The sequence below is a fragment of the Embiotoca jacksoni genome, unplaced genomic scaffold (genome assembly GCF_022577435.1).
Source record: "Embiotoca jacksoni isolate LCO1_2020_lvr unplaced genomic scaffold, fEmbJac1.0.p SCAF_2, whole genome shotgun sequence".
Classification (NCBI taxonomy): domain Eukaryota; kingdom Metazoa; phylum Chordata; class Actinopteri; family Embiotocidae; genus Embiotoca; species Embiotoca jacksoni.
Window position 1 is genome coordinate 13,821,577 of NW_027185340.1, and position 18,997 is coordinate 13,840,573.

The following is an 18,997-nucleotide window of genomic DNA, read 5'->3' on the forward strand; positions in this document are numbered from 1 at the left end:
TAAAGTTTATTAATATTATCAATATTTGTTGTTGTGATGTTCTTGGCGGTTACATTGAAATATAAATTACATAAATGAATAACTAAGTCAGTGAGAGCAGTCACGTCACTGATTGGATGTGTTAGGGCCGCTGTCTAACGATGTCACCGAGTGTTACTGCCACACGAGGATATAAACTCATGGTAACACAACCTGCGAGGGAGGGAAAGACAGGACAGGACACTCCTTTCTCCTCCCAGAAAAGTAGGTCTTGCAAATGTAATTACGTTTCTGTGTAGTATTGGAATGACATCCAAAAAAAACTACCATTTTATGATGGATAATGTGTCGGTGATCACTATGTTGACTCTGTCAGGGTTAAGTGGGACAGCAAACAGAGTGAGTCTCTTTGCTCTCACTTTGCTGTGTTACTTTGTGATTTGGCTGGTAAATGTCACCATTATTGTGGCAATCATTGTGGATAAAAGCCTTCATAAACCCATGTACATCTTCCTCTGTAATCTGTGCATGAACGGACTCTATGGGACGGCAGGCTTTTACCCTAAATTCCTCAGTGACCTTTTGTCTACCGCTCATGTCATCTCTTACGCCGGATGTCTCCTGCAGGGTTTTGTGATACACTCATCAGCTGCTGCTGACCTCTCTCTTCTTGTGCTGATGGCCTACGACAGATACGTGGCTATATGTCGACCTCTAGTGTACCACTCTGTGATGACTAGACAAAGAATGTGTGTGCTTGTGTGTTTTGCTTGGCTTGTCCCCTTGTATTTGGTGTTCCTGAGCACAATAACCACATTAACAACAAGGTTATGTAGCTCGCACATCCCGAAGATCTACTGTGTTAACTGGTTAGTTACTAATCTGGCTTGTTCTACTTCCATAGCAAGAATTATCATTCCAGCTTTTAACTACACTTTTTACTTTTGTCATGCTGTTTTTGTTGTGTGGACTTATGCATATTTGGTCAGAACCTGCATCACATCCAAAGAGAACAGAAGTAAATTCATGCAGACATGTGTACCGCATATATTCGCTTTGATAGTTGTTGTTTCATCTTTGCTTTTTGATTTGTTGTACATGCGATTTGGTTCAAAGCAGTTATCACAAAGTGTTCAGAATTTCATAGCGATAGAGTTTCTCCTCATTCCTCCGATTTTCAATCCGCTCGTTTATGGCTTCAAAATGACTAAAATAAGACAGAGCATTTTAAGTTTTGTACGTGGTAAAAGTTGTGTTTCTAAATTAAAGTCATGAGTTGGTATGTACAGAGAAAAATTCTGAGAACATATATCTGACTTTGGAGAAATATCAAATACATAAAACAATATTGCTAGAAATCTGACATTCACTTATTGCAGGCTGTACAGTGGTGTCGAAACTGCACTTCAAGAAAGTGATCTGGAAGAAGCACTCTGGCACAGAAAACTCTCAAATTACATTTAACAATTATGTTCCTCAGTCTGTAGCTTTTAATGAATCTGTACCTCATCGTAAAATGTATGGCTTGCTTCCTATAGCTGCACCTTCAAAAATCAAATGCATGAGTAGACGTGAGAAGATCTTCGTCTCTGTGAGTTACCCCTCAAGGAAAACAGCAGCACACAAGCAGAACATGAAGAGAAGAACAGTTATCTGTAGACTAACACACCACAGTCAAGACTACTTGTCCAGTGCAGCTGTTGTACGCATGACACACAACGTTCAAATGCTCTGAAGTAACTGTCTAGAAATCTGAGGCAGTTTATTTACCTCCTAAAAAAACCTGTTAACTGTGTCTGAACATTTTCTCTGTGCAGTGTTTCCTAACGAAGATTTGTTATTAAGATGAACAAAAAATATAACATGGCCACTATGTTAATGATTTATTCAATTGAGTAAAATATGCTAACTGCCATGACTGCAGTGGCAGCTTGCTTGTACACACGTGCGTGATGCTGTAATGTATGTAAAAGATTGTGCGTGTTCTTTTTGTTGTTTATCTTCATTAAAGTGTGGTCTCCCAAAATCAAACACTTCAATATGATGCTCAGTGGATCGTTAGGGTTTAGAAGAAAAAAGATTTGTTCAGGAACATTACTTTTTCCTCTGACCTTTTTCTTGTAAATCACAAATGTGTTCTCAAATTATGACACTAATGTCTCCTTTGTTCACATCCCAATTGCACTGTAGTTTTCTTTATCAAAAAACAAGGTAAAACTACACTGCTAATGTTACTTTCCAGGCTCAGTGTCTATTCAGCAATGAAAAGCTCCACCTCTAAATGTTCCAAAGTCATCAGGTAAATCGCAGCATGCAAGCATCAGATTTTACAGCCAACACAGTCATATGGTCAATGATGCTGGAGACACTACAAGTCCTGATAAATGCTAAATTAATAGTGCTGTTTATCAAAAAGAAAATTGCACAAACAGGTTAAACAAACTCAGACCTCGCAACTTCAGTCTCACATTAGTCCCTGGAACGTGTCAAAGATTCCAATAAACGACACCAAATGACCAAAAAAGGTCTCTGCAACACTGTTTTTGCTCACAAATCAACATCATTTTAAGGTCATCCAAATGTGGCCATTTACTGCTCCAAAAAAACAAAACTGCAACAGAAAAAATGATGAATTTAAGGCTTCAACACGGTAAATTTACAAATCAGTTGATACCAGTGCAGAGCGATCTGCAGTTTTAGCTCCATGAAACTTTACAACAAGTCCCTCAGATTACTAACATAAGACAGTAAATAGATATCTAAATTAGAAAGAGTGAGGGGATCCCTACACGTTCTCTTACAACTAAACTGACCTGAAATGAACAGATGGTTTCAGGAAGTGATTTAGTTTAGTTTGTCCCCCCAGATAAAAAAAAAAAATCAAAAGAATCATTCATAAACAACTCCACACTAAACACTGCTTGTGAAATCCACTTGTCTGATGATTACTAGAAAAGGTTCTTTAAAGTTTGGTGACAAGTTGCAGGTGAAAAACATTCCCAGCGCCACCTGGGGAGTTTTACCACTGAGGTTTTGTTTGTCTCGAGAGCAGTGAAGTGAGACACTGTGTCAACGTATTCCTCTGGCTGCTAAATATAAAGACTTTCCACTCACAGTCAGGGACATTAAAGTTTCTTGACTGTGACAGGTGTGAGATATATTCAAACTTAACAAATCGAGGTTTGTATTATTTGGACATTATTTATCTTTGTAACAAATAGGTAACTACACATTCAGTGCTTAGTCTCTATTGTACAACTTTCAGGACCATCATATCATAATTTCCACAACTATACAAACAACATTGAAAAGTATTTTTTCGAGAGGGGTGTAAGGATTTTTCTCTCAAGGACTCTTTGGTTCAATCTGATTGTGTGAAATGGAAAACAGCACTATGTTTTACTTTAACCTCACCATGTTTGTGCCCCTTGGGTCTTATGGCTATGCAGCTTTTGTCTTGTGCTTCCTGCTGTTTGCCTTTATTATCTCTGCCAATCTTGTAATAATCGTGGTAATATCACGGGAGAGAACACTGCATCAGCCCATGTACATTTTCATTGCATTTTTATCCTTCAACTCTCTGTTCGGCTCGACTGGTTTCTTCCCCAGATTCCTCATGGACCTCCTGTCTGAAACTCATTTGATCTCACGTCCTGCTTGTTTCACTCAGATCTATGTGATTTACTCGTACGCTTCCAATGAAATGACCATCCTGAGTGTTATGGCGTACGATAGATACGTTGCTGTATGTGATCCTTTACATTATCACAACAGGATGACTGCTAAGACCGTACGTAGATTGGCAGCATACGCTTTGATCTGTCCGGCCTTTTTTGTTGCGACATGTCTCTATTTGAGCATAAGGCTTCCTTTGTGTGGCAACAACCTCCTGAAAGTATATTGTGCCAACTGGAACATTGTTAAACTGTCATGTGTTTCCACATTTGTCAACAATATTATTGGCCTGTCCTTAACCACTGTTATCACATTTCTTCCCCTGACCTACATCTTGTATACTTACTTTCAAATTGTGCTTGTGTGCAGGAAAAGTTCATCTGAATTCAAAAGTAAAGTGTTTCAAACCTGCTTACCACACATCATTTCATTTGTCAGTTATACAATCATTTTATTTTGTGATATTGTACTAAGTCGTGTCAAGCTAAACCGATTTCTTGCTGTTGTTTTGTCTTTGGAGTTTGTGATGATTCCTCCGCTTTTCAACCCTCTTGTGTATGGCCTCCACTTACCCGATATCAGACGACACATTTTCCGGATGTTGCATTTTGCAAAAGCTTTCTCTTAAACAGTTATTTAAAAATGATGTACTTAATATATTTATATCCCGTTATCTGTGAAAAACTCTCTGTTAAAGGCAGCAATGTCTGTCTGAGGTTCTCTGACTCAGTTTTCACAAAATAAAAGTTAACTAAACTGCAGCGCCCTGATTGAAGTGTCAATTAAAAGTTTTGTTTCATAAAGTGTAACCGGACAATCTTTTTTCAAGAAGTTTTATTTCCTGTCCAAAGCCAACAACAAAACTTTTCGAACTTCTAGAAACACGCAGTCACAAATGTGATCAATGGGATTAAACAGGTTAAGTGTCCTCTAGAATCACAATAAATGTGAAGGGGAATCAGATCAGACCAACATAGGCGATGGTCCTCAAACAATCTATCTGTCACAACGTTACAGCCATATGCTTAATACTCTTAATACAATTAAACTGAAACCTCTAATGCAGATTATTATATGTCGTGGACATAAATGACTTCACTGCAAACTGGGTTAAACTAAACTCTTTTGCGTTCTTGTCACATAAAAATGTTACAAATCTTTATGAAGTTCCACAATTTTTTTGGTTACTGTTGGGCAATGAAAAATATGCTGAAAAGATATTTGCAAACATTAAAAATAAGGTCGTAAATAAAGAAAATAGAGCAAAAAATACTAATTCCCTTATTCCCAAAAAACAAATTACTTTTCAGTACCACGAGTGTTTTAAAACAGATTTCATGATTCCAGGGCTCAATCCATGAATACTGAACACATATTGTCATTTGTATTTTAAAAAGTATGGCATAATAATGTTGCTTAGTTTTAAAACAATAAAATATATTGTTTTTGTTTGTGAACCACTGTCCTTTAAAGGCAGTAATGTCTGTTTTGTCTACGTATAACAGTACAATCCGCTCTGAGAACAGACTTCCAATGTCCAACATCCTACTGAGGAGATTTTCAAAGATCTATTAACGGACCAGACAGGTGCATCTGCTTGCCTAGCATCTCTTGCCCTATCAGACTTTGTTATTCAGTACCCCAATCCTCACAGCCCCCTCAGGTTCCCCATGAGTTTTTGAAGACATCTGAAGATTTTACTGGTTGTTTTTCAAAGCTTTGAATTGTCTGGCAATGTCCTAACTCCTTATGAGCCTGATTGTTGCTTGACATCTTCTAGCAGGGTCCTGCTCATAATTTCTAACGTAGTCCGGGCCCCTCAACTGTGGAAATATCAGTGTCCTCTTTTAAACCTCTTCTCAAAACACACTTTTGCTGTATGGCTTTTTGTTAACTGACGGTATTCATTGTAATCTTTTAATTATCTTGTCTATATCTGGAATTCGTTCATTTTTATTCATTATTTCATTGTATTTATTTTAAAGCACTTTGTAAGCTTTTTTAGAAAGGTGCCATATAAATAAAGTTTATTAATATTATCAATATTTGTTGTAGTGATGTTCTTGGCGGTTACATTGAAATATAAATTACATAAATGAATAACTAAGTCAGTGAGAGCAGTCACGTCACTGATTGGGTGTGTTAGGGCCGCTGTCTAACGATGTCACCGAGTGTTACTGCCACACGAGGATATAAACTCATGGTAACACAACCTGCGAGGGAGGGAAAGACAGGACAGGACACTCCTTTCTCCTCCCAGAAAAGTAGGTCTTGCAAATGTAATTACGTTTCTGTGTAGTATTGGAATGACATCCAAAAAAAACTACCATTTTATGATGGATAATGTGTCGGTGATCACTATGTTGACTCTGTCAGGGTTAAGTGGGACAGCAAACAGAGTGAGTCTCTTTGCTCTCACTTTGCTGTGTTACTTTGTGATTTGGCTGGTAAATGTCACCATTATTGTGGTAATCATTGTGGATAAAAGCCTTCATAAACCCATGTACATCTTCCTCTGTAATCTGTGCATGAACGGACTCTATGGGACGGCAGGTTTTTACCCTAAATTCCTCAGTGACCTTTTGTCTACCGCTCATGTCATCTCTTACGCCGGATGTCTCCTGCAGGGTTTTGTGATACACTCGTCAGGTGTTGCTGACCTCTCTCTTCTTGTGCTGATGGCCTACGACAGATACGTGGCTATATGTCGACCTCTAGTGTACCACTCTGTGATGACTAGACAAAGAATGTGTGTGCTTGTGTGTTTTGCTTGGCTTGTCCCCTTGTATTTGGTGTTCCTGAGCACAATAACCACATTAACAACAAGGTTATGTAGCTCGCACATCCCGAAGATCTACTGTGTTAACTGGTTAGTTACTAATCTGGCTTGTTCTACTTCCATAGCAAGAATTATCATTCCAGCTTTTAACTACACTTTTTACTTTTGTCATGCTGTTTTTGTTGTGTGGACTTATGCATATTTGGTCAGAACCTGCATCACATCCAAAGAGAACAGAAGTAAATTCATGCAGACATGTGTACCGCATATATTCGCTTTGATAGTTGTTGTTTCATCTTTGCTTTTTGATTTGTTGTACATGCGATTTGGTTCAAAGCAGTTATCACAAAGTGTTCAGAATTTCATAGCGATGGAGTTTCTCCTCATTCCTCCGATTTTCAATCCGCTCGTTTATGGCTTCAAAATGACTAAAATAAGACAGAGCATTTTAAGTTTTGTACGTGGTAAAAGTTGTGTTTCTAAATTAAAGTCATGAGTTGGTATGTACAGAGAAAAATTCTGAGAACATATATCTGACTTTGGAGAAATATCAAATACATAAAACAATATTGCTAGAAATCTGACATTCACTTATTGCAGGCTGTACAGTGGTGTCGAAACTGCACTTCAAGAAAGTGATCTGGAAGAAGCACTCTGGCACAGAAAACTCTCAAATTACATTTAACAATTATGTTCCTCAGTCTGTAGCTTTTAATGAATCTGTACCTCATCGTAAAATGTATGGCTTGCTTCCTATAGCTGCACCTTCAAAAATCAAATGCATGAGTAGACGTGAAAAGATCTTCGTCTCTGTGAGTTACCCCTCAAGGAAAACAGCAGCACACAAGCAGAACATGAAGAGAAGAACAGTTATCTGTAGACTAACACACCACAGTCAAGACTACTTGTCCAGTGCAGCTGTTGTACGCATGACACACAACGTTCAAATGCTCTGAAGTAACTGTCTAGAAATCTGAGGCAGTTTATTTACCTCCTAAAAAAACCTGTTAACTGTGTCTGAACATTTTCTCTGTGCAGTGTTTCCTAACGAAGATTTGTTATTAAGATGAACAAAAAATATAACATGGCCACTATGTTAATGATTTATTCAATTGAGTAAAATATGCTAACTGCCATGACTGCAGTGGCAGCTTGCTTGTGCACACGTGCGTGATGCTGTAATGTATGTAAAAGATTGTGCGTGTTCTTTTTGTTGTTTATCTTCATTAAAGTGTGGTCTCCCAAAATCAAACACTTCAATATGATGCTCAGTGGATCGTTAGGGTTTAGAAGAAAAAAGATTTGTTCAGGAACATTACTTTTTCCTCTGACCTTTTTCTTGTAAATCACAAATGTGTTCTCAAATTATTACACTAATGTCTCCTTTGTTCACATCCCAATTGCACTGTAGTTTTCTTTATCAAAAAACAAGGTAAAACTACACTGCTAATGTTACTTTCCAGGCTCAGTGTCTATTCAGCAATGAAAAGCTCCACCTCTAAATGTTCCAAAGTCATCAGGTAAATCGCAGCATGCAAGCATCAGATTTTACAGCCAACACAGTCATACGGTCAATGATGCTGGAGACACTATAAGTCCTGATAAATGCTAAATTAATAGTGCTGTTTATCAAAAAGAAAATTGCACAAACAGGTTAAACAAACTCAGACCTCGCAACTTCAGTCTCACATTAGTCCCTGGAACGTGTCCAAGATTCCAATAAACGACACCAAATGACCAAAAAAGGTCTCTGCAACACTGTTTTTGCTCACAAATCAACATCATTTTAAGGTCATCCAAATGTGGCCATTTATTGCTCCAAAAAAACAAAACTGCAACAGAAAAAATGATGAATTTAAGGCTTCAACACGGTAAATTTACAAATCAGTTGATACCAGTGCAGAGCGATCTGCAGTTTTAGCTCCATGAAACTTTACAACAAGTCCCTCAGATTACTAACATAAGACAGTAAATAGATATCTAAATTAGAAAGAGTGAGGGGATCCCTACACGTTCCCTTACAACTAAACTGACCTGAAATGAACAGATGGTTTCAGGAAGTGATTTAGTTTAGTTTGTCCCCCCAGATAAAAAAAAAAAATCAAAAGAATCATTCATAAACAACTCCACACTAAACACTGCTTGTGAAATCCACTTGTCTGATGATTACTAGAAAAGGTTCTTTAAAGTTTGGTGACAAGTTGCAGGTGAAAAACATTCCCAGCGCCACCTGGGGAGTTTTACCACTGAGGTTTTGTTTGTCTCGAGAGCAGTGAAGTGAGACACTGTGTCAACGTATTCCTCTGGCTGCTAAATATAAAGACTTTCCACTCACAGTCAGGGACATTAAAGTTTCTTGACTGTGACAGGTGTGAGATATATTCAAACTTAACAAATCGAGGTTTGTATTATTTGGACATTATTTATCTTTGTAACAAATAGGTAACTACACATTCAGTGCTTAGTCTCTATTGTACAACTTTCAGGACCATCATATCATAATTTCCACAACTATACAAACAACATTGAAAAGTATTTTTTCGAGAGGGGTGTAAGGATTTTTCTCTCAAGGACTCTTTGGTTCAATCTGATTGTGTGAAATGGAAAACAGCACTATGTTTTACTTTAACCTCACCATGTTTGTGCCCCTTGGGTCTTATGGCTATGCAGCTTTTGTCTTGTGCTTCCTGCTGTTTGCCTTTATTATCTCTGCCAATCTTGTAATAATCGTGGTAATATCACGGGAGAGAACACTGCATCAGCCCATGTACATTTTCATTGCATTTTTATCCTTCAACTCTCTGTTCGGCTCGACTGGTTTCTTCCCCAGATTCCTCATGGACCTCCTGTCTGAAACTCATTTGATCTCACGTCCTGCTTGTTTCACTCAGATCTATGTGATTTACTCGTACGCTTCCAATGAAATGACCATCCTGAGTGTTATGGCGTACGATAGATACGTTGCTGTATGTGATCCTTTACATTATCACAACAGGATGACTGCTGAGACCGTACGTAGATTGGCAGCATACGCTTTGATCTGTCCGGCCTTTTTTGTTGCGACATGTCTCTATTTGAGCATAAGGCTTCCTTTGTGTGGCAACAACCTCCTGAAAGTATATTGTGCCAACTGGAACATTGTTAAACTGTCATGTGTTTCCACATTTGTCAACAATATTATTGGCCTGTCCTTAACCACTGTTATCACATTTCTTCCCCTGATCTACGTCTTGTATACTTACTTTCAAATTGTGCTTGTGTGCAGGAAAAGTTCATCTGAATTCAAAAGTAAAGTGTTTCAAACCTGCTTACCACACATCATTTCATTTGTCAGTTATTTTATCGCAATATTTTGTGATATTGTACTAAGTCGTGTCAAGCTAAACCGATTTCTTGCTGTTGTTTTGTCTTTGGAGTTTGTGATGATTCCTCCGCTTTTCAACCCTCTTGTGTATGGCCTCCACTTACCCGATATCAGACGACACATTTTCCGGATGTTGCATTTTGCAAAACCTTTCTCTTAAACAGTTATTTAAAAATGATGTACTTAATATATTTATATCCTGTTATCTGTGAAAAACTCTCTGTTAAAGGCAGCAATGTCTGTCTGAGGTTCTCTGACTCAGTTTTCACAAAATAAAAGTTAACTGAACTGCAGCGCCCTGATTGAAGTGTCAATTAAAAGTTTCGTTTCATAAAGCGTAACTGGACAATCTGCTCTGAGATACTTGGGAAACCAGGAAATATTTTCAAACAGGAAACATTCACATTCAACATATAATTGAGTAAAATTTGAAGGCTTAATCATATTAACTAAAATGTAAATGATGCTACTATCAGAATTTACATAACTGGCCAAACAAAAGATTGTTTTGGTTTTTGTTTTTACGTTGCATTTTTAAGGTGAAACAAAAGACTATTCAAAGTAAAATATCCTTTATAATTCACCACCTGACAAACACACAATAAGCTATAAAATGTTCAATGAAGAAGCAGTGCAATGCAAAATCAACAGCAAGAAGGCTGGATAGGAAAATCACTGGGGGCGAGAGGGCAGCACAGTTCATTTTGTAAAATAATAGCAACAAGTAACATAGTGTTAGTACATTGATTAAACTATCCCATTCGCCCCTTTTGTGGTTAGTCAGTAAAATACAAGATGAACATAGTAAATAAGTTCGGTCCCTTTTATGATTAAATCATAAAAGGTAAATTCCCGGCAGACAGAGGGTGCTTATAGCAGGTCCATACACATACTTGTTAAAGGTGAAAACAGTGAAACACTATCCAGACTGGAGATTGAATAGCCCCTTTTTTTGGATTAAATTTTTATTGAAACTTTGTATTTGCTAATGTGCACGTTTGATGAGCCTATAATTGAAGAAGCATTTGAAAGATTGCGGTATCTCATGGAGGAGGTTTGGAAAATTGTTGGAAACAAACTCAGAGGAAGAGAAATAACTTACTCTTGCTGAACATGAAGGGGGTTTAGTCATCTAGGTTTACTGCCTTTCAGTGACAATTACTGCAATCCTTTCTGTGTTGGGATTTGGAAAGTCTTTGACTCCTCTTACAGCTCACTGACTGGGTTGTTTGAATTCACTTCGTCATCATCGGTTGCTTCCTTTGAAGGATAAACCGATATCAGTATTATAGTTCAGGCTGGATGCAATTCTCTCTCCAGGCCTAATAGTGGTGTATGTAAAAGAAGTAGCCTCTCTGTTGGACACTAAAATATTGGTTTCAGATTTAGAATGATCAAGAAATTTATCATTTTGGAAATGTGATCACTTTGTTGACTCCATCAGGGTTAAGTGGCACATCAAATTACAGAGTAGCTCTCTTTGGGTGTTTTACAGTGTCAAATTAATACATAAGAAGACCAGATTAACACCTCATACTGGTGCCTATGTATTCACTCACAAATTCTGTAGCACAATCTTTAATACATATCTGGACGTCTTTTTCAATTATACATTTTTTATATATTATACCACAGAATTGTCAAGTAATAAATTGTGATTTACAGGAGGAAGACTGTAAAATGCTTTAAGTTAATGCATCTAATCACCTATCAAAACCAGTAACTGTACTTCACTGTCAGTTAAAGAGGGCAGAAGACAGGAGACACTGGTTTGGCACAAAGTAAACTGGTGTAAGAGCCAAAATATAACACTGCTGTTTCTGTTTAATGAATCAAGTGACAACATGACATTTCATTTAGAGGGGGAACTGATGTAATGAGTTTCATCAATTCAGAAAATAAATACATGATGTTGGTCAAAGTAATTGTTGTTTTGTTCCCTTCGAGACTAGCTTGTTTAATTGCACGAACTAATAGCTTTAATTCCCAGCTGCATGTTTGCTGCTGTTGTCAAAGCTCTTATTAACAGGTGGTGTAGAGTACAACAGACTTTCCTGGGGATGTAGCTACAGCGCAGTGTAACCCCTTCATCTGTAGATACTTATGCTTTTGATCTAGGAAATACACTAAGTGAAAGTTATTTCTGTGATTATGGATAACACATCTGTTGAAAGGATTTTCATTTTAACAGGGTTTAATGAGACATTTAATTACAGAGTCACTCTCTTCACATTTACTTTACTGTATTACTGTGTGATTTTGTTTTTCAATATCTCTATTGTTATGATCATTATCATGGATGAAAACCTGCATGAACCCATGTACATTTTACTGGTCAGTTTGTGCATAAATGCTATTTATGGGACCACAGGTTTTTACCCCAAATATCTCTTAGATTTAATTTCGTCTACTCAAGAAATCTCATATGAAGGCTGCCTTTTACAGGCTTTTGTCATGTACTCATTTGCTTGCGTTGATTTGTCCATTCTAGCAGTCATGGCCTACGACAGATATCTGGCTATATGTCGACCACTGCACTACCACTCTTTCATGACCAAGAGGAGGCTCTCTCTGCTGGTATGTTTCGCCTGGCTTACACCTTTCTGCACTTTCTCCATCAATATCCTGCTGACATCTAGACTGAAGTTGTGTGGATCAAAAATTCACAAACTGTTTTGTGTTAACTGGATAATTGTTAAACGTGCTTGTCCTGAAGCTGACACCTTTTCAAACACTGTCTTTGCATATATCACCATTTTCATTTATGTGTCACATGGGTTTTTCATCATTTGGACTTATTTGCATCTTGTTAAAACATGTGCGAGGTCCAAAGATGACCAGATAAAGTTCATGCAGACATGTGTGCCCCATTTGACCTCTTTAACCACCTTTGTTTTTACAATAGTGTTTGATTTGATGTACATGAGATTTGGCTCCACAGACTTACCTCAAAGTCTGCAAAACTTCATCGGTATAGAATTTCTCCTCATTCTTCCAGTTGTAAATCCTCTCATATATGGATTGAAACTAACCAAAATAAGAAACAGAATTCAGGATTTAGTTGGTCATAGAAGAAAATGAACAATTTTAACAAGTTTCCGTCATTATTTGACAAGGATCCCAAAGGGCAGTGAGCAGTGAGATAAGCGGTGCAGTAGATTTAGTTTGGTTGAGCGGGAGTGAAACAAGAGAAAAGAGTTACAGGCACATTACGAGTGTGACGGGTCCTATTTGGACCAGAAGAAATATGTGTCAGCAAAACATCAGCTGCAACTTTCCCTTTCTTAATCATAGTTAGTTTTCTAGCTCATTTCTTGCTGTTCAGTTTGTCTCATTTTCTCCAACATAACTGCTCTCCATCTCATTAAGGCATATATAGTGTGCAACATTTTAATTTTTAACAAATTAACCTTTAGTATGCCTTCACAGTCTCTTTAGCTCTTATGTTACCAACATCAACATGATTATATTCTGCTATTCTAACCAAGTGATGTTTTGTTCAATGATATGAAGGAGTTTCTTTTTTGTCTGTATGAAACAAAACAAAAAGGCCAAAGCAAAACAGCTTGAAAGTACATTGACTAAATGCTCCCAGTTTGGTAGAAACAGCTCAGCTCCAGTCTGACAAGGACCTGCAGCACATAAGGACCAAGGAGAAGCTACCACATCCATTTCATATGTTGAAATTTCCATTTGTCACTTTACACTTCACACCAGAACCTTCAGAACGAGGGATGGATACCGAGTGTCAATACCTTTACAGTACTTTTTATTATTTGATTGGTGTAACAAAAGTAGCTTGTACAAAGTTTTAAATGCAGTGATTAAACATTTCCTGTGGAGGTTTTGACTTCTAGCAGGTGATATGGAGTCCCTGATTTATTTATTTATCTCTCACACACACAAACACACGATCACACACATACAATTAGTTGCAGGTGACATATTACACAGTCCTGTCAATGGTTTCACACTCATATACTGATCAGCAGGTGCCAATAACACACAGTATCCTGAAATATTCCAACAAAGACAGGAAAGAAGAAGACTGCTGCCAAGTGAACTTGAATTGTAGCCTATAGTGTAAATGATGCTGGTTTTAGTATTGGTTGTATTTACAAATACACTTTGCAAATGGCTTGAGTAAGAAAATGCATTCCATGTCAGGGTTGCACACAATGTATTATGTAGGTTTTATTTGACTTGCAGTGCCAATGATAAATACCTTTGTTTCAGTTAAAGGAATTTAACAGTGTGCTGGCGATTGGAAGGTTTTCCCCAAAAATTACAACAATTACTGTATAACTAGAACAAAACACCCTTTTCGTGCTGCAACCTTTGTCCTTGATCCTCCCCTGACCCCATACCGCATCCGTCTCCACTGCTTTCACCTGCAGCCAAACCTGGTTCCCCCTGATCTCCGCGCATAGAATAAAACTCCAAGCATTATAAAAGGTGTATTTGGAAGGATTGTGACAAAAGTTGGCAGAGCTACATACAGAGCTCTAATATTATAATGCAGTTAAATTAATATTCTACATTTGCACATTATAGTCAATTTTCACTTTTTTCTACCAACCTCTCCAAGATTGTGCAAACAGATGAGGTGACAGATAGACATATTTGTGAAATGACAGCTGCCATTGGTGCACAGACAATTTCTGGAGTGAAATATCCTGGAGTTAAACAAAGAGTTTGATTTTGGGAGATCATTTTCTAAGTTAGACTCCAGCTTGTGTCCCGTGTTACTCTTTGGTGGGTAATATTCTGGTGTTCATTCGCTGAGTGTTGAGGAGCATGATTCAAAACCTGCACAGCTTTGCTGCATTAGCATTTCCCAGCATGCCTTCGTTATTTCTTTGTAACTTTTGAGAATAAAGCAACCAAATTAAATCCAGGTGATGGGCAGAAATTACATTTAGTTTTGTTAAAACATGCTGTTTATTGATATTTCAATGAAGACATAATGATAAATAAAGTGGGGCTATCGTTCAAAGCTATAAGAGTACATTGTCGGAACGTATTATATATATCAATCACAGTTGAATTGTAGCATGTGATTAGTTTGCAACTTGCAATGAAACCCTCCATGCAACATTAATTGTTGCACTCTGCATAAAATTACTATTTATAATTGTTAAATGTAAATTGGTGATGAATATTTTGTTATCTTGTTGTCAGTATCACCTGGAACCTTTATGGTGTGTTGAACTTTTAACCAAATGAATGTCAGATAATTCATTTATTTAAATGTTGACTGTTAACACTGAAAGAGTTCATATTGACATAAATCAAGATTAAAGTAATTGCAAACTTTATTGGAGTCAAGTTAAACTCCCAAAGAGTTCAAGTTCAACTCCTGAAAAGTGTCAAAAATCAACTCCAAGAAAAGAGTTACTTTCACTCTGCTTGAGAGTGAATTCGATGGTCTCACATGTACAAGCAAAAAGAGTTGATCTGAACTCAGAGAGAGTTTATTCCAAAGATGTGAATTTAATGTGTGGGTCCTCCTGTATGAATGGAGTCCATACACTGAAATTACACTTCTAGAAAATGTTTACAAAGGCTATGACACAGATTAAATTGTAACATATGCCTGTAACAGACACCCAGCATGAGAGGGTTAGCCTTTACACGCAGTCACGTTGTCAACTAGCTGCAGGAAGGAAAAAATGCAAATGCTGAGCAAGATTTCTGGTACTTTATTAGCATTGTGCTCAATATTAGGTGAGGACAGTCTGGGTTCAGGGGACCATGTGTCCATAAACGATCACATACTGTACTCAAAACCTCCTCTTTTTTTGCTTTTAAAGATCCAGCCTACTTCATTTAAAAATGCTCTGTTTCCATTTCATTTTATACAAGTTTCAGTTTACTGAATAATATATTTAATAGTATTTACATATTCTACTTTTTTCTGACTCCGGTCTAAGTAATTACATTGTTGTTTTGTTTAGTTCTACACCAGCTTCCCTTGGTGCACCAATGAACATCTCAAATTCCCAGCTGTGAATATTGTTGTAGAAAAAAAAGCTGTTAATAACAGCAGTAGCAGAGGGACAAGAGCCTGTTAGAGATGTAGCTACAGCAGCACAATGTAACCTCTTCCTCTGTAGACACTTACGCTGTTACACTAGTAAAGTGGAGTTTGTGAATGTTTTTTCTGTCATTATGGATAACACATCTGTTGGAAGGATTTTCATTTTAACAGGGATTAACGAGACATTTAATTACAGAGTCACTCTCTTCACGTTTACTTTACTGTATTACTGTGTGATTTTGTTTTTCAATATCTCTATTATTATGATCATTATCATGGATGAAAACCTGTATGAACCCATGTACATTTTACTGGTCAGTTTGTGCATAAATGCTATTTATGGGACCACAGGTTTTTACCCCAAATTTCTTTTAGATTTACTTTCGTCTACTCAAGAAATCTCATATGAAGGCTGCCTTTTACAGGTTTTTGTCATGTACTCATTTGCTTGCATTGATATATCCATTCTAGCAGTCATGGCCTACGACAGATATCTGGCTATATGTCGACCACTGCACTACCACTCGTTCATGACCAAGAGGAGGCTCTCTCTGCTGGTATGTTTCTCCTGGCTTACATCTTTCTGTACTTTCTCCATCAATATCCTGCTGACATCTAGACTGAAGTTGTGTGGATCAAAACTTAACAAACTGTTTTGTGCTAACTGGATAATTGTTAAACTTGCTTGTCCTGAAGCCGACATCTTTTCAAACACTGTCTATACATACATCTTCATTTTCATTTATGTGTCACATGGGTTTTTCATCATTTGGACTTATTTGCATCTTGTTAAAACATGTGCGAGGTCCAAAGATGACCAGATAAAGTTCATGCAGACATGCGTGCCCCATTTGACCTCTTTAACCACCTTTGTGTTTGCAATAGTTTTTGATTTGATGTACATGAGATTTGGCTCCACAGACTTACCTCAAAGTCTGCAAAACTTCATCGGTATAGCATTTCTCCTCATTCCTCCAGTTGTGAATCCTCTCATATATGGATTAAAACTAACCAAAATAAGAAACAGAATTCAGGATTTAGTTGGTCATAGAGGAAAATTACCAATTTTAACAAGTTTCCATCATTATTTTACAGGAATCCCAAAGGGCAGTGAGCAGTGAGATAAGCGGTGCAGTAGATTTAGTTTGGTTGAGCGGGAGTGAAACAAGAGAAAAGAGTTACAGGCACATTACGAGTGTGACGGGTCCTATTTGGACCAGAAGAAATATGTGTCAGCAAAACATCAGCTGCAACTTTCCCTTTCTTAATCATAGTTAGTTTTCTAGCTCATTTCTTGCTGTTCAGTTTGTCTCATTTTCTCCAACATAACTGCTCTCCATCTCATTAAGGCATATATAGTGTGCAACATTTTAATTTTTAACAAATTAACCTTTAGTATGCCTTCACAGTCTCTTTAGCTCTTATGTTACCAACATCAACATTATTATATTCTGCTATTCTAACCAAGTGATGTTTTGTTCAATGATATGAAGGAGTTTCTTTTTTGTCTGTATGAAACAAAACAAAAAGGCCTAATCAAAACAGCTTGAAAGTACATTGACTAAATGCTCCCAGTTTGGTAGAAACAGCTCAGCTCCAGTCTGACAAGGACCTGCAGCACATAAGGACCAAGGAGAAGCTACCACATCCATTTCATATGTCGAAATTTCCATTTGTCACTTTAAACTTCACACCAGAACCTTCAGAACGAGGGATGGATACCGAGTGTCAATACTTTCACAGTACTTTTTATTATTTGATTGGTGTAACAAAAGTAGCTTGTACAAAGTCTTAAATGCAGTGATTAAACGTTTCCTGTGGAGGTTTTGACTTCTAGCAGGTGATATGGAGTCCCTGATTTATTTATTTATCTCTCACACACACAAACACACGATCACACACATACAATTAATTGCAGGTGACATATTACACAGTCCTGTCAATGGTTTCACACTCATATACTGATCAGCGGGTGCCAATAACACACAGTACCCTGAAATATTCCAACAAAGACATGAAAGAAGAAGACTGCTGCCAAGTGAACTTGAATATAGCCTATAGTGTAAATGATGCTGGTTTTAGTATTGGTTGTATTTACACTTGCACTTTGCAAATGGCTTGAGTAAGAAAATGCATTCCACGTCAGGGTTGCACACAATGTATTATGTAGGTTTTATTTGACTTGCAGTGCCAATGATAAATACCTTTGTTTCAGTTAAAGGAATTTAACAGTGTGCTGGCGATTGGAAGGTTTTCCCCAAAAATTACAACAATTATAACGAGAACAAAACACCCTTTTCGTGCTGCAACCTTTGTCCTTGATCCTCCCCTGACCCCATACCGCATCCGTCTCCACTGCTTTCACCTGCAGCCAAACCTGGTTCCCCCTGATCTCCGTGCATAGAATAAAACTCCAAGCATTATAAAAGGTGTATTTGGAAGGATTGTGACAAAAGTTGGCAGAGCTACATACAGAGCTCTAATATTATAATGCAGTTAAATTAATATTCTACATTTGCACATTATAGTCAATTTTCACTTTTTTTCTACCAACTTCTCCAAGATTGTGCAAACAGATGAGGTGACAGATAGACATATTTGTGAAATGACAGCTGCCATTGGTGCACAGACAATTTCTGGAGTGAAATATCCTGGAGTTAAACAAAGAGTTTGATTTTGGGAGATCATTTTCTAAGTTAGACTCCAGCTTGTGTCCCGTGTTACTCTTTGGTGGGTAATATTCTGGTGTTCATTCGCTGAGTGTTGAGGAGCATGATTCAAAACCTGCACAGCTTTGCTGCATTAGCATTTCCCAGCATGCCTTCGTTATTTCTTTGTAACTTTTGAGAATAAAGCAACCAAATTAAATCCAGGTGATGGGCAGAAATTACATTTAGTTTTGTTAAAACATGCTGTTTATTGATATTTCAATGAAGACATAATGATAAATAAAGTGGGGCTATCGTTCAAAGCTATAAGTGTACATGGTAGGAACGTATATATACTTGTCACAGTTGAATTGTAACATTTGATTAGTTTGCAACTTGCAATGAAATCCTCCATGCAGCATTAAGTGTTGCACTCTGCATATAATCACTGTGTGTAATTGTTAAATGTAAATTGGTGATGAATATTTTATTATCTTGTTGTCAGTATTACC

General features: G+C 37.4%; 6 protein-coding genes across 6 annotated transcripts; all 6 read left to right on the forward strand.

Moving 5' to 3' along the window:
* Positions 1–285: 285 nt before the first annotated feature.
* LOC138201646 (olfactory receptor 14A16-like) lies at positions 286–1,254 on the forward strand. Its single transcript, XM_069155264.1, has one exon. It carries the CDS (start codon positions 286–288, stop codon positions 1,252–1,254), a length of 969 nt encoding a protein of 322 aa, XP_069011365.1.
* A 2,104-nt stretch (positions 1,255–3,358) lies between these two features.
* Positions 3,359–4,282, forward strand: LOC138201647 (olfactory receptor 51E1-like). The gene has a single exon (XM_069155265.1). The coding sequence runs from the start codon at positions 3,359–3,361 to the stop codon at positions 4,280–4,282; it is 924 nt and encodes a 307-aa protein (XP_069011366.1).
* Positions 4,283–5,960: 1,678 nt separating this feature from the next.
* On the forward strand, positions 5,961–6,929 carry LOC138201649 (olfactory receptor 4B13-like). The gene has a single exon (XM_069155266.1). It carries the CDS (start codon positions 5,961–5,963, stop codon positions 6,927–6,929), a length of 969 nt encoding a protein of 322 aa, XP_069011367.1.
* A 2,104-nt stretch (positions 6,930–9,033) lies between these two features.
* Positions 9,034–9,957, forward strand: LOC138201650 (olfactory receptor 51E1-like). Its single transcript, XM_069155267.1, has one exon. It carries the CDS (start codon positions 9,034–9,036, stop codon positions 9,955–9,957), a length of 924 nt encoding a protein of 307 aa, XP_069011368.1.
* Positions 9,958–11,942: 1,985 nt separating this feature from the next.
* LOC138200747 (olfactory receptor 1D2-like) lies at positions 11,943–12,878 on the forward strand. Its single transcript, XM_069153624.1, has one exon. It carries the CDS (start codon positions 11,949–11,951, stop codon positions 12,876–12,878), a length of 930 nt encoding a protein of 309 aa, XP_069009725.1. The 5' UTR covers positions 11,943–11,948.
* A 3,090-nt stretch (positions 12,879–15,968) lies between these two features.
* LOC138201651 (olfactory receptor 1D2-like) lies at positions 15,969–16,958 on the forward strand. The gene has a single exon (XM_069155268.1). The coding sequence runs from the start codon at positions 15,969–15,971 to the stop codon at positions 16,956–16,958; it is 990 nt and encodes a 329-aa protein (XP_069011369.1).
* Positions 16,959–18,997: the final 2,039 nt, after the last annotated feature.

Coding starts and splice junctions, on each gene's coding strand:
- LOC138201650 (XM_069155267.1), top strand. CDS start 9,034: ATGGAAAACAGCACTATGTTTTACTTTAACCTCACCATGTTTGTGCCC.
- LOC138201647 (XM_069155265.1), top strand. CDS start 3,359: ATGGAAAACAGCACTATGTTTTACTTTAACCTCACCATGTTTGTGCCC.
- LOC138200747 (XM_069153624.1), top strand. CDS start 11,949: ATGGATAACACATCTGTTGAAAGGATTTTCATTTTAACAGGGTTTAAT.
- LOC138201649 (XM_069155266.1), top strand. CDS start 5,961: ATGACATCCAAAAAAAACTACCATTTTATGATGGATAATGTGTCGGTG.
- LOC138201646 (XM_069155264.1), top strand. CDS start 286: ATGACATCCAAAAAAAACTACCATTTTATGATGGATAATGTGTCGGTG.
- LOC138201651 (XM_069155268.1), top strand. CDS start 15,969: ATGGATAACACATCTGTTGGAAGGATTTTCATTTTAACAGGGATTAAC.